The sequence below is a fragment of the Limulus polyphemus genome, unplaced genomic scaffold (assembly GCF_000517525.1).
Source record: "Limulus polyphemus unplaced genomic scaffold, Limulus_polyphemus-2.1.2 Scaffold4737, whole genome shotgun sequence".
In the NCBI taxonomy this organism is placed as follows: Eukaryota; Metazoa; Arthropoda; class Merostomata; order Xiphosura; family Limulidae; genus Limulus; species Limulus polyphemus.
Genome location: NW_013670347.1, coordinates 50,399 through 65,932, shown reverse-complemented (window position 1 = coordinate 65,932; position 15,534 = coordinate 50,399). Strand labels below are relative to the sequence as shown.

Sequence of the window (15,534 nt, the reverse complement as noted above, 5' to 3'; positions counted from 1 at the left end):
TTCTAAAGCAACAACAACAGAAGTGTGGGTCTTGCTACAAAGTAAAGATTGTAAAAAGGAAAAATATAAAATTCTTATGTGGTACTGGTACTTGTAGTATTACATACAAATCACACAAGTTTATCATTCTAACTACTGAATCATATTATTATTATTATGAACTAAGTATAAAATTACCTTAAATTATTGAACTTAAAACTACTAAATTAAATGCAAAAGAATTTAAAAATCACAAACTCTTTCAGTTCAAAGTGCTAAGCCTAATTCATGTAAAGACCTTGCACTCGCCACTTGATAGCACTTAACCCTAACAATCGTGGATGAGCTTCTTTCCTAAAAAATATATCTATTTTGAGTTAAGTTTTCAATATAATAATTAATATAAATAGATATATATATGGTACAGCATAACTTAAGCTACTATAGAAAAATAATAAAAGTCACATACATCCCATGCAGTTTTTTCCAGAAGCAAGTTTTCTAAGGCTTATAAAGAAAAAAAAAAGTACTATTGACCAATATTAAATACAACCTCTGCATAAAACGGCAGTTACAAAAATGAGTACCACCCACATTCATATGTAAAATCCAGAGAACAACGTTTCTTCATGTGTTTTGCTTATCATCCTATGATTTGTCAAACGTGGAATAATATGGTACTGAAATTGACACTTTTGACTAGGATTGGCTAAAAGTTTTACAACTGAGGTTTAACACGCCCAGATGCAGTTTTATAAAGAAAGCAGGCTAGAAAAAGGTTTAGATACCAATCATAGAAGGCAGGACCAGTGCTGAAGTGGAAGGAAAAAAATGTTTGAAAATAATTTTCTTCTCAGAGGGCACTTATAGTCTCAAACGTATTTTGGATTTTTTCATTAAATTTCTCTTTAAACTACATTAAATAATACAATTTTCTACAAATAATTGAATGTTTTGCTACTATTTGCAAGAATAAAAATCTGAAATCCAATAAAAGATGAGTTTTCTATAATTTTTTCAGTTCACAAATGTGATTTTGCTCTCATGATAAGACAAAATGGCCATGGCAGGTTAAGGGGTAAGTCATCAGATTACACTCTGACTATTCCACAGTGGTGTCTCATGTTTCTCATCAAGGAAGCATGTGGTGTAGGACTCCTTATTTTCGAATTTTGGAACTTCGTTCTCAGGACTTGTCTTATCTTATCACCCTTCTAGCTTGCCTTGTTCCATGAGTGATGCCTGTGGTAGCATGCCTATTGTCTCAATTCAAACAGATTCTCCCGACAGTATAGATATCACATTGCAAGGTTCAGTTGGATTGCTTCTCATTTTGTGAATCTAATTGGTGAGTTGGCATGTCACCCAACTACTGGCAATTTGGTTTCCAGTACCTAATCTTTGGGCCTTGGCAATAGATGCTTTCCACGTGGACAAGACAGAATTCCCACTCTCAATCTTCTCTTTACTTCATATGTTACCCAGGGTTCCAACCCATTGTCAGATCCTGTTGATCACACTAGATTGGCAGCTACACCTGGGTATCTGCTTCTGAGGTCCCTTCTGGTGTGTCCAACTCTTCCACTTCTTTTTAGGCTCTCTCTGTAGAGGCAGCCATGATTGGATATAGTGCACCTGACTATCCAGGTTTTGCTGTTTTTTCACACACCATTGGGAATTAATTTCTTAAGTTGACATGTATCTGGCTCAGTTTCTGCTTAGTCCGAAAGTCACTTTTTTCAAAGGTAATGACATGCATATCTCAATGTTGTATTGAAAGGAAGTTGAATACTTTTCAATCAGTGGTGTCAACCATAACTCTTTTTTTTATATACTTGGCTCTTTGACAGAGGTTTTTGCATCTTCCACAATCACCATTGTTTATTACAGCCTTGTCAACTACCGTTTGATTATCGCAACCACATACTTTTGAGTCCCCAGTACTCTCCAGAATCCTCACATTCCTAAATGACCATTCCAGTTACCTAATGGGTAGGTTCAGGTTACATCTTCAGTCTCTACATTTGTTTGTAAACTGACTCTTATATATCATGTATCCCCTTGTAGGTTTATTTTTGTGGCTGCTGACCATCGAACATCATCGATCAGAGTGATTTGCACTGGTTGTTTACAGACCACTTTCTGATTCTCTCTTTGTCCTCAGACCAGTTCTTCTTACCTAATATTTTGTCAAAAACGAACGGGGTTCACTCCTTTTCTCTGAATCATCTGCTCACTCTTTCTTTCTTTCTATGTCCAATCAGATTTCAATCTTGGTCATGTTCAGTGAAACTCTTGAAGGTTTTGTTGCCTGCACTTATACCTTTAGAGATACTAGACAACACTTTATTCTGGGTTCTCTTTTAAGGCGATGTATTTTCTTTGAATCACATCTAATCAGATTTCTCTTTTCTATGTCTTTAGCAGTCTGGTTGAATTGCCTGTTGGAGGTCACTATGTGGACTGGTATGTGAATCTCCCCCAACCTTTATCACTCATTATTTGCTTGATCGGGCATTTTATTCTTCTGAGGGTTTTTGCCTACCCCCTGTAACTATCTTAAATATTTCTTCTAGATTATCCAGAGGGGTGACTATTTTTATTTCTACCTTTTAGTGTCTCTTACCTTGTTTTCACAGGATCCCACTCTGTGGCGAGTGTTGGCCAGACAGGTGCACTTTTACCAAACCACTTCTGCACTTGCAATCGCTCTTTCACTATAATTACTACCAGTTGTAACAGACTCTGTAAAGATGAGGTGTTCCGTAAGACCACATAGGAGCTCGCCAGGCGGTATTACCATACTATGCTGGACCTCCACTCATGGACTATCATGAGTAAAGCTAAAGAGGATCCTGCCTGCCCCTGCTGGTCCTCGTATTGAATAAATTGGAGTTGGTTTGCTTTTAAAAATCTAGGGAACTTGGTTCACCTATTGCACTGTTTCCAGAGCACAGATCCTCAGGACTCCCCAATGTGCATCCCCTCCCCAGATTCTACTAGTGGAGTAGGGAGTCCTTACCACACCTGGTTTCCAGTCACTTGGTTGGTGGACAGAGGCTTTTACTCCAGAGTGTTAGAGTGAATTCCTCCATTCTTCAAGAAGAGGGCAAAGTTGAGGGCCCTCCTAGCTGGTTCCCTGGATATTTTTTCACAGATGTTGGTAGGAGTGGCACCATCCTATGTGGGAGTCTACTCAGCTATCTGGTTGGGGTGTGCATGGCCCTTCTTTTTGATCAATATTGGTTCAGTATACTGTTCATGGAAGGAGGTCCACTATCTCCTCGGAATTCTGAACATGGTTTGGTCCCATCCTAGGTCCTTGATTGAGCACAGTTGTTCCACATCTTCCCAATAATTCTTGGGGCAAGTGAAAGGCTTCTTGCCCACTTGGTTGGGGAGTGAGGATTAATGTTCATAATTGTAGACTAGATGAGTTCTGTTCCTTTAATTGAGTAAGGCATACATGATTCCGTCATTCCATGCCTCGGGGTGTTGTCTTTTGGGCTTCTTCAGGTGGAGGAGAAGGTTTTTTTTGTTTGCTTCGGTGTTGCTTACTTTCTCATCATGATTCCGGTGGTTTGGAACATATCCCTCTGTGGCTACAGGTTGGGATCCAATGAAAAGTATATCTATATATATAACATTGCAGTCCAACTGACCTTGCCACCAATGTGGGATATAGGACCAAGACCCCTTAATTCCAACCCCGAGTAGTGAAACCTCGGCTACCTGGTTCGGGCTGGCCTATATTGATGATCACTCACAAACAATTCCATCTTTGATAGGGGAATTAAGTTAGGGTGAAGTACGTACCTGTTCTGGATGTGGTGCAGTTCCTCTACTCTTATCTAGGTACACTCATGATCTATGCTGACACTTTCTGTATGGGTAAAGCCCTCACTGGACCCTCCACCTTCTCAATGTGGGATTCTAGCTATAAGTGGTAGTGGAGGTAAGTATTTTTTGGAAGTTAACATTTTTCTAAATTGAAAATGTATTTCCAATGATACTTACCTCCGCTGACACTCTCCTGCCCTTTGTCCCCACTAAGAGCTTGGGTTAGAGACTGGGATGGTATCAGTCTTGAAAAAGTGATAAAATTATCTGAAAGAGATATTTATATACAGTCTCAGGATAGAGGGCACACTGATGTAGTTGGAGAGTATCACAAGACAATTATTGCCAAGGGCAATTGAGTGGGGTATATCAGACTGGAGGAAGCAAGAAAAAATCAGAGTAATGCTTAGATGGGCAAAGAAGAAACCCTGGTAGCCAAGTAATAGCTGTAAGTGTCAGTGGAGGTAAGTATAATTGGAAATACATTTTTAATTTAGGAAAATGTTAACTTTTATTGGATCACCTGAAAGTCCATAACTAAGAGACTTAAGATGTTAGGTGCACTTTTGTATATAATAGAAAAAATCATCATATTTTATATTTATTAAAGTTATGAGAAGTTTGACAATATCTTTAATTGGCATGGCCAGTTGATGTTAAACATCTTCATTGTAAAGTAACTTGTTTACTTTATGTCATAGGGAATTGGTTTTATTTTTCATTAAGACTATTCCATTTTGGTTTTACATTTTCTTTAAAATAATTTTTCATTATTAATCCCCATGGATTGTATTGTCAGAATATTAAACTGAGTTATAATTTATAAAAACAAAAAACCTGACTTTTTTAGGAGCTTCGAGAAAGGGTGTTGCGTGGGAAATACAGGATACCTTTCTACATGACCACAGACTGTGAAAACTTATTAAAAAAATTCTTAGTTTTAAACCCAACAAAAAGAGCATACTTAGAAGTAAGTTATAATGTTTGATCCATAAAGATGAGTTAAATGTTTTTACGGTTGCTCATTTTGTAATAATTTTTTAACATTTTGTGCCTATTTACCATATTTAATTATATTTTTATAAAACTTCATATAATTCATTTCAAGAACAATGTACGAGTTGTCTGTGAATTAGATTTTATGTGATTGCTCCACTTTAACTCTTTGATGATTAGCTGTGTATGTTAAGGCCACCCTAAGGATTTTAAGTTTAACTGAATAACATAAATTGTTTTGTACAGACCCATATGTGAATTAAATAATCAAAAAGAGTATGAAAGAATTGATTTAACATATTTTTTTCATAACTTTCAAGAAGACATTTTAGTAACAAAACAATAATGTCATGCTGAGGATTTGATATTGGAGCAAAAGAAGTGGAATATCATCATCTTTAGATTCACTTGTCTTAAACTTTTCAATAGAGCTGGTTCTGATATAAACAAACTATAATTGAAGGATGTTAAATATGAGAACTGAAATCCAAATGATAATAAAGTTAAGCTTGTTAGGTGGAGCACTTCATAGTTTATCATTCTTTTACAATTCCATTCTTCACTCATTGTAATAAAATTATTAAAGCACCTTGAATATTGTATAAAATATCATAGTTTGCCAAATTAACTGCAGCTCCTAAAGGAAAATTTTATTTACATACATAAGATCCATGTCAGTTATTTCATGTGTGAGTGGGAGCACAATGTGGAAGTTTTAGATTGAGGGAAAAACACCGAGTCAATATTTGAAAGTCAATATTTAAAGACTGATGGAGGTTGTAAAGTTCAGCTTACAGTTTTGTTTTTTATTTCACAGCTAATTTTGTTTAGATGTTAATTACATCCTAGGGAGCTATCAAGCTTTCACTGTTTTTTTTGTAATATTTTATGTTTTGTGATAACTAAGTACTGAAACTTTTCATCAAAACACTTATAGTAACACAGTAATGGTTAAATGCTATAAAAACTTAATTTTTAAATCTAGAAATGTTGTTGTGTGTAAGGCAAAAGTCATTAGTTTCTTTATTTTAAGAAATTTTGTTAGGTACTGAAAATATTTTGATTCACAAGCAGCCAGGGGTTTGTTGTTGAGAATTCTAAAGAGTTGATAGTTTAGAGAGTTTAATACCAGAAAACTATAATATTGTGTTTGGTATGCTATTTATTAGTTGTATTTCAACAATTTTCATGTTTTTTTTTTATCAGCTATTTTATACATTTTTCAGAATGTAATGAAAGATAAGTGGATGAACATAGGCTTTGAGGATGAGGAACTGAAACCATATGTTGAGCCTATATTTGATATGCAAGATGATAGAAGAATAGGTAAACTTTCTTTTCTTCTTATATAGTTTATTTTTACCATCATGCTTATTACCAATGTTGTATCTAGTAGTTGTATTCGTTAGCACCATTGCAACTTCTAGGTATTTAACACTTATTTTGCAGAATTTGAAATTTGGTTTATTAGAAGAAAAAAATTCACAAGATATTAGATTAATTATGAAATACATTTGTTAATTTTTTTTGTCAAATTTCACTTTTGATTTATAATTTATTAATAAATAAAGTAAAAGTGTTTAATTATATGATAGTCGAGAATATATTTTTTTATGTTGAAGTTGTATTTAACATGGTAATTTAAATTTATTTTTATTACTTCAAAGCAATATTAAAATCTAGGAAGTTATATCATGCATATTCATATTTGTTGTACATGTGCTTAACCTAGATATAATCACAAGGACTGTCATATTTAGCAAAACCTAAAATACATTGAGATATTTTAATTTCTTATTTATCTTATAAAATATCTCGGTATGTTTTAACAAATATGTTGTGTCTGATAAGGTACACTATTCTTGCGTGAAATTCAAAACAAAAGTAAAAAAAAATTACTTTCTTTCTTGATTTATGTAGTTTTAAATCTTGTGGCTTGATGGCAGTTGGATTGAGTTAATTTATTTCTTACTTTCCAACAAAGATTAGTTATTATTTATGAGGTCAGTTGAAACAACTAACCTTGTAAACATTTTTTAATCGTTAGTTTCCATGCTATAACCTTTAATACAGTTCCTTTAGATTCACAAAATTTAGCACTTTTAGTACAAATTGCAAGTCTTTTGTACACAAATAAGTCATATTTTTTAAGGAAGTATTTTTACTAAACATTTGTTCATGAATATATATGGTATTTCTATATACTACTCCGAGTGCAAAGTGATTTTCACATTAAAATTAAGATTACTTTTATTCATCTGAAAAATCTCAAATTTTATTCACATAATCCCTAAAATCTCCTACATAAATTTCAAACGTTTTGTTCCAGTAAAACTTTATATTTTATCTGTTATTTTCTCTACCCTAATGCTATACAAGGTTGGTAAATTTGACTGACCTTGTAACCACCAAAAAGTAATCAAAATAAATTTACATTACTCTTTTTTTTTCTTTCTAGAATGACTTCAAATTATAATATGAGACTACATTTTTTATCCTAAATAACTTTAAACTCATAACAGTGGTATACATCTATTTTAATAATTTATACATAAATTTTATTGTTTTATTGCTCTTTGAACCCTGTCTAACTAGTATTCCTGCTATTATAATTTATGGGAATAAAGGTTGAACTGAAAGGAAAATAGACAATTCTCTGTACAGAAAACAATGTTATATAATACATCATTTGATAGAAAAAAACTTTGGCTTTCTATTGGTTATAAATAATTTAGTATTGAACATCAGAGTGAACTACTGGCAATTTTTGAAAGTGAAGATATGACAAATAGGCATGGCAAAAATGGACTGATTGTCTGTTTCATAGCTCTGTAACTAAATAAGGTTGAAGGCTATTAAAATTATGCTTTGCCTGAGTGATGACAATATAATAGTGAGTAATTTATGTTAAATTTCCTACTTGTTGGAGGGGTAGTAAATAAAATAGAGAAGAGGGGATACCAAGAAAGAAACTGTGACGATTCTCACACTAGGATAAATTCTAGATTTTTGTTTTTATTTAGCCTTATAAAAGTAATAACTTAACTTGTATACTACTAAAATAGGGATTATTATCTGTGTTTTTATGCTATACTTGTTGGTATACCATGAAAAAAAAAGTAGTTTAATTAAATTTTGAATGCAACTCACTAAAACCTTGTGACATCCACAGAAAAAGATGTCTGTGGAAAGAGGGTTAATGAAATAGTACCCATGTCAGAAGTTTTAGAAGAAACATGTAATACCCTAGGTATATTATATCGCTGACATATTTGTGTAGGAAAGATTTAAAAGATGTAAAAATGAACAGTTTGATTATTTTGATAAAGCTTGGCAGTTCAAAGATAGAACAAATGTACACATTTTGGTAAGTTATAATTTGTATTTCATATCTGTACTTATATTTATTCAGTTAATTGATAAAAATGACCATAATAAATATATGAAAGATTAATTTATCAGTAATTTTGTTTGAATTCATAATAAAATATATTCATCATTAATCATGGCTTATGGCACATGATGTCATTATGTGTAGTACAACTTGGGAAGTAAACATTAACAGGTGATTTCTTCAAGATATATGTTGAATATTACCAGTGTCAGTTAAGGGAAATATCCATATAGCAAAATATGGATGGCAGTCTACAATATCAGTAAGTTGGTGATAACAAGTTTTGGAAAAAAATCAAATTAAGAAATAATGAAATGTGGAATGTTTCACTGACAGTAACCATTAATATGCCACATGTAAGAGTTTTCAAGAATATAGCATTCTTTGTTATCTATGAATCATTGTGGAAATAGTTGAACTTGTACCACTGAATACAGTTTACCTAATAATCTGTAATTCAATTAATACATCATATTTGCCAAATAATGTGTAATTAAATGAATATATCATGTTTACCTAATAATCTATAAGTTAATGCATAATTACTTGAATAATATATTAGGAAAATTTAATGTTTGTCAAGCAACAAACAAGATGCTAGAGACAGGAAGCAATATGGACTGAAGGTAAAGATGATCATGCGTAACATACAGATTTGGATTCAGTAGTTTGGTATTATTTTGAAACCAGGAGTTTTCAACCATATTATGTTCTTGAGATTGAGATATTATTTATTCTGGAGATTGAGTAGTGCTAGTGTGGTTGAGTATGAACGATGTGTCAGTGTTTGACATTATGTATAAATCAAGGACTACACCAGAATAAAAGTAATTTCAGTTATTTTAGTATAAGTTATACTTAGTAGCAGATTTTTTTTTTTTAAATGAGCAACATTATTTACGACCAAATTGAAAACTTAAATTAGTGAAAAACATGTTTACATACAGTAACATTCATTTCTGTACCTGTTATTGTAACTTGTGTGAGTACGATTGTACACCATAATTTTGTACAACTGTAAATGCAGTGGATGTTTTATCAGCATGTTTGATTCCATGTGTGAAGTGTCCTGTATGTATAATTGGAATTTACAACATAGTTATTTGTAAGTATAATCTAGTAATCTTGTGAATGATCAAACTTGTGAGAACCTGAAAATATTTTATGTAATGTGATCATTTGTTAAATATATCATCACATTAATTCAAAGATGTCAATATAATATATACATACAGCCTGATTTGTTTTTCTTAAACAACATATGAGTAATGTTCTTCAAGTTCACATATTATAGATAATAAATGATAAATTACAGACATAGATCAAATGGTCAGGGAACAGTTGGAGAATTTCATTTTGCTCCAGGTGTAAAAGCTACTGTAAACAAAAATTACATAAGTTAGTGTATTGTTTTAAAATATGTATTTAGTGAGTGTCAAATGAAATTGCTAAAGTTTTTCAAATTATTTCTCGAAATGTAAGCAATATTGCTAATATGTACTCAGTATTGATGTGTGTAAAACAATGGCAGCTCAAAACAAATCAGAAGTATATATGTAACTTATTATTTTGAAGTCTTTCTTTCTTTTTTTTCAATTCTCTCACCCCTGGATTGGTGCATTCAGCATTGAGGATAAAATTGAACCATTGAATTAAAAAATTATAGAAAATAAACTTGTAGTCATTCTTCCACACAATAAAAGAAAAACAAATACTTTAAAGATAAAATGTATTCAATAAAAAAGTTCATTATTTAATTTCATACATAAAATTTTTTTAAATGAATTTATTTTGGGTTGATTTCAGTATGCTCGAAAGGAAATCATTTGTTTTGTTAATTTCTTGAATTTATTTAGCATAATACACCACTCGTAGCCCTCTAGAAGGAAATTCATAATAGCTTTTGAACCACATGGCATAAATTTGACATTTTAACTTGAATACAACAGTGATTTTTAGCCAATCACTTGTTTTTCAGTCTCGTTGTGTGATGTAATTGCCTATATCTCGGCTTCAAAACATCATAGGCTAGTGATTTAAACACTTTATGAAAGCTCCTTTTTTTTCCAATATAGCTTTAATGTTAGTGGAGAATTGCTTAGAGATCAGAACAATAAAAGCATGGCTTAGTGATATGTTACTGGAACAGATGTTTGTGAACAACTGCTACTACAATTACACTTCTGATTTCATTTAAATCTTGTGAGAAGCTTGCTTTATCATTTAAATTATGGCATTGCAGCATAAGAGGAAAATAGAAGTTTTTATACAACAAAATTAGGTAGACGTACATAAATCATTTGTACTTGACTACATCAAGTCTTTTCACCAACAAGGCCACTATGTTAGACCTTATCAGCTTAAATTACCACTTGAATGGGCAAAAAAACATCACAGAAAGGAAAGGTAAGAAATAAATATTGATCAGATTTAAAACTTATTACATATATTAAATAAAATGGCTCTTATAATTTTTTATAAGTTTTTATTGTATACTAATGATCAGAGTACAGTTAAAATGTGTGCAGTGTTTTTTGAATTAGATCAAAGCTTGAAATTTATACATTTATGAAATATTATAGAAAGTTTTAAAAGGATGTAGAAGGACAAAAATCAGTAATTGAAATCTACAACAAAGATAAATAATTTCAACTGTTCCTTAAAGAACATATTATAATGAAATCTTTTCGAATTTTCAAAGCTGAGAATTCATACAAATATCACATATGAAAGTAAGATAATTTTTTCCAGAAGCTAGGTAATCTGTGTGAAGTTCACCTCACATTTTCAAACTATTTCATTTATTAGTTTTTTTCACAATGCAATAAAACAAACCATACAGCAGGTCTGACATAGTTAATACACATTTTAATAGCTGAAGAGTAAGTTGTCACTTACAAAAAAAAAGACTTAAAAAAAAGGAATTATTTTTATTATTCTATAGGCTCACAACTAATTCTGTTTTTACTACTGAAGTCACAAATGCATTCCAATGGATTTTGGCTTACTTAAAGTCAGAGTAAAAGAGTCTTAAATGAGTAAGAGAAATGAAACATTATAATAATTGTTAGTCTTAAGTTAAACTTTGTTATCTAGTATGTGTTTCTGGGTTAACTCGTACCATCTGGTGTAATATTTTGGGTAAAGTCAAAATTAATTATAGTTTTACAGCCACCTATACCATAACAGTTCTAAAAGTTTTTAGTACAATAACATTTTTCTCTCTCATGTTTTTATTTTCAAAGGAAAGTTATAAATGTTGTTTTTCAGTAATAAAATGGAATCCTTCATCAAAACCAATGGACTTAAATGGGCTAATTTCCTAACTCCATTTCCAAATTTTAAGTACAAGGCATATGTATGTACATTTTGTGATTATTTTAAATGAAGTTTCATATTATACCTAAATTAGATACTAATATAAATTTCATCTTTCATAATTTTCACTGTAACTTATTATGAATGTTGTATTTCCAGAGATTCTTCACAACCTTGGTTACACGAAAGATGAGCTAGAAGATTCACTTAGAAATAGGAAGTATGATGACATAATGGCCAACTATTTATTGCTAGGGAAAAGGCTAACTGAGGTTAGTGTTGCTTGTTCATGTGGAATTAACAATAGTTGAGTCCATCCTCAATCAAGATGGCTCAATGGTAAGCTTGAGAGTTTATAATGCTAGAATTTGGTGTTTAATTCCTGCAGTGCAACTTTGTGCTTTACAGTGAACAAAGCAGTATTTGGATTTTGGAGTACATTTGAATTCCTCTGCTTCATGCTCTGACGAATTACATCAACTTTACATTTTTTGATTACTGCATTATCTAGATGGCTTCTTACTCACAGGTAACAACCAGAAAATAAGGACCACAGTAGACTGTCCTATTTGTACACATTCTTCTTTCTGAAGGCCAGTTCAAAGAATTTGAGTTTTTGAAAAATTCTGTTTCCTAGTTCTTAAGTTGTCTGATGGTAACACTATCCTTGTAGTAGCTTCTTGTTTACTATATCTAATCTAAATATTAATATAAGATTTTTTCATAGCAAATTAAGCAGTTAAAGTATACAATGTCATTTTCATTCATGAAAACATATGTTTTATTACTTCTCAAGTTACCTTGTTTATCAGTAAAGTGACAAAATAAAAAAATTAACAAGATAATGTACAAATCAGAACATGATATTGTTTTAAACTGCAGTAAATTTGAGCATTTGTGGTTTTGTAAAATTGTAAGAGTTTCAGATTTAGTTAAATATAATTTAAATGGCTACAAAATTTTTCTTTTATACAGTTTTGGACAATGAATGTCATTTTTACATGCCACTCCATTTATAAGTATGGCCAAAGCAGCTTCTGTAAGAGTGGCAAAATTTGTATACAAGTCATGCAGCTCATCTATGGAAGTGATAAGCTTTTGACACGTATCATAAAAACTGTACTCTTTCCCAAGACTAGCTAACAGATTTTTAAACCATCTCAAATCCTTCCACAAGCACTTCCATTTCTTCAGCAACAGCAGCAGGATACATACTTGGGGGAAATGGCATGCATGTGCTAGTAAGAACAGACATCTATTTATCAGAATACATTTTATTGAGGTTGTGAATCAAGTTATCAGTTTATTCACCTTTCACGATTTTAAACTCGTCAAGGGAATCTATGTTATTTGATAAATAGCGTGTATTGCTTGGATTGTTTGAAATACGCTCCTGGAAAGTGCTTTCACACTGTTATCTTCTGCTATCTTAAATTCCTACATTTTTATTCTCATGGCTAGGTTAAGATTCTGTCTTTGGAAAAGCTTTGACAGTTTGTTAGTCACTGGAAGTAGATCTAGGAGGAGCTTGAGAGTAAAGGCACTTTTAATTTCTTTCATTAGTTTCAACATTTCTTTTGCTTTGCTTAGCTTTATTGCTTCTAGAAGCCTCCTCTTCAAGTTTTGCTATTACAGCAGACCAAGTTCTACCAAGGGTCTCAACTATTGGCAGTAATGAAAGCTCTCTCACTTCTTTGCCTCCTATAAGAAGACTGCATCAAGCTGTAAAACTTCCAGCATAGGACCTAACATAAAAGATACAGATGTTTCCTACCACACATACTTGAAATGCTGTCCGTGGTGCAGCTAGAACAACTCTGTGTGCAACACTGTGAACAGTTGTCAGTATAGCAGACCTGCCTACTGCTAAGATTTGTTGTAGCTGCTGTATAGTGCTATGCTCATTTTGAAATAACTATGTGGTCATAGAAGACTGCATCAAGCTGTAAAACTTCCAGCATAGGACCTAACATAAAAGATACAGATGTTTTCTACCACACTGTAAAACTTCATCAGATATGGCACTTGGTTTGCTGACATTTCTTACCACACATACTTGAAATGCTGTCCGTGGTGCAGCTAGAACAACTCTGTGTGCAACACTGTGAACAGTTGTCAGTATAGTAGACCTGCCTACAGCTAAGATTTTGTTGTAGCTGCTGTATAGTGCTATGCTCATTTTGAAATAACTATGTGGTCATGTGTACTCAGTTCATTCAAAGTCCTCTGAGCACATCAGCCTGTAAGCCCTGTTAATCTGTTTGCTCTATTGTGGCTGTGCACAATTTCCATGGCAAGCAAGCCACTGGCTATTGAGAGTCTAGTGTGAGTTCTCAATGGCTGCCAGCAAATTATTTTTCTCAAGTGAAAGAAGCAATCATGATACAAAGAAGGTGGCAAGAACAACTAATCAGACTTTCAGAAATAAGTACACTGAGCTATCAACAAACCTTCTTTTGCTACTGACAATTCACCAGTTGGTAGGCAAATGCTACTGAGAGCAAACTTTATGGGTAGGCAAGTGGTATAGGCAACAAAACCAGCAGACAGCAAACCCATTCTTACAACACAACATCATATAAGCATCATCATTCCAAAGCCCAGTAAGATTATCTTAATGAAATACTGTGCTCCACGATGTTTTGAAAGTGTCATTTTACACATTATAGTTTTCCAACAGTGATGTTTAGAGTTTCACCACCATCGGGGCTAATAGCAACTAAGCACAAACTTTTTAGTGATATTAACCCTCTTGCTATGGGCATCATCTTCTACTCATATCACAAAGTTTTTGTGAGTTACATTCAAAATTTAATTAAACTACTTTATCATGGTATACAAATAAATCTGCCATAAAAATGCATTTAATAAAACATATTTTAACCCTTTCAAGACGGGTCACAGGTGAAAGGCCATGTCATCTCATTTGTTGACTCGTATTCAAAATTTTATTGAACTACTATTTCATGAATTGATGTCAATAAGTTTCGTATCAAACTGTAGATTATAATTCAAATTTTAGAACTATACATTAGTCAATTTGTTAGTTTAAAAGTTAAATATTAAAAAAACACAGATAAACACTGTGCTTATAGCACCTCAATAAATTCCCAAAAAAATTTGGGAATTTGTTTAATGTTATATATAAAACCTAAAAAAGTAGTTTGTTTCATATCCTCCACGTGCAAAATTTTTAAAGGTTTAGCAACCTATGTCAAGCAGCAACCAAGTACAAAGGTAGTAACTAGAAGAGATAATTGTTTGCTTTACTTCTTTATTTACTGTTCTATGTTTTAGGAAAATTCATAAAACAGTTTGTATTCTTAACTGAAATTGTTAAGTTATAATAAGTTTAATCAAGGTTTACTTATTATTAGTGCACTTGTGAAAGTACACACTGTTTGTTATGTTGTTCATTCATGACCTAGTGTTTGGAAATTTACATTTTTAATGTGCCCAAATGATATTGACATAATTCGGTTTTATACGAATTAGAAACTCAAATTACAGATATTGACAAGCTAAAATATAAAGTAAGAAGGTCTTATCTTTTCTATTTGCTAAAATTGCTAAAATATTGCTCACGTAATGAATCAAACACAGTGGCACCCCACTCACCTCTTTCCAATTCGGGAATCGCTCCCTTATATACACTTACTTTTACATATGACATGAATAACCAGTCAGAAGCTCAAAATATTCCCCTAGTGGTTTTCTCAGCCTTTCTAACAGTCCTCCCACTATTTCTTTTTTTTTTAGTCAAGATTTCAATGAGGTAGGTTGTGTCTTTAGTCTGCTCAAAATTTCATATTTTTTTACACCCAAATACAGCTTAGTTACTAAGCTTGATAAATTATAGTAGAATTCTATGCTATTGATGTAGTAATTTATGATTTTTTAGTTATTCAGAAATATATATATATAAAACCTAAAAAAGTAGTTTGTTTTATATCCTCCACGTGCAAAATTTTAAAGGTTTAGCAACCTATGTCAAGCAGCAACCAAGT

General features: G+C 32.1%; 1 protein-coding gene across 4 annotated transcripts in view; it reads left to right on the top strand.

Annotated features, from left to right (window-relative positions):
• Positions 1 to 15,534, top strand: part of LOC106471618 (MAP/microtubule affinity-regulating kinase 3-like) — a 64,037-nt gene that overhangs the window by 11,493 nt on the left and 37,010 nt on the right. For 3 of the 4 annotated variants that reach the window (XM_022400230.1, XM_022400227.1, XM_022400229.1), the window contains 3 exons: positions 4,670 to 4,789; positions 6,042 to 6,141; positions 11,687 to 11,799. In XM_022400230.1, coding sequence (XP_022255938.1) covers positions 4,670 to 4,789; positions 6,042 to 6,141; positions 11,687 to 11,799 — 333 coding nt within the window. The remainder of the gene's footprint in view (positions 1 to 4,669; positions 4,790 to 6,041; positions 6,142 to 11,686; positions 11,800 to 15,534) is intronic. The other variant, XM_022400231.1, reaches the window with a different exon arrangement.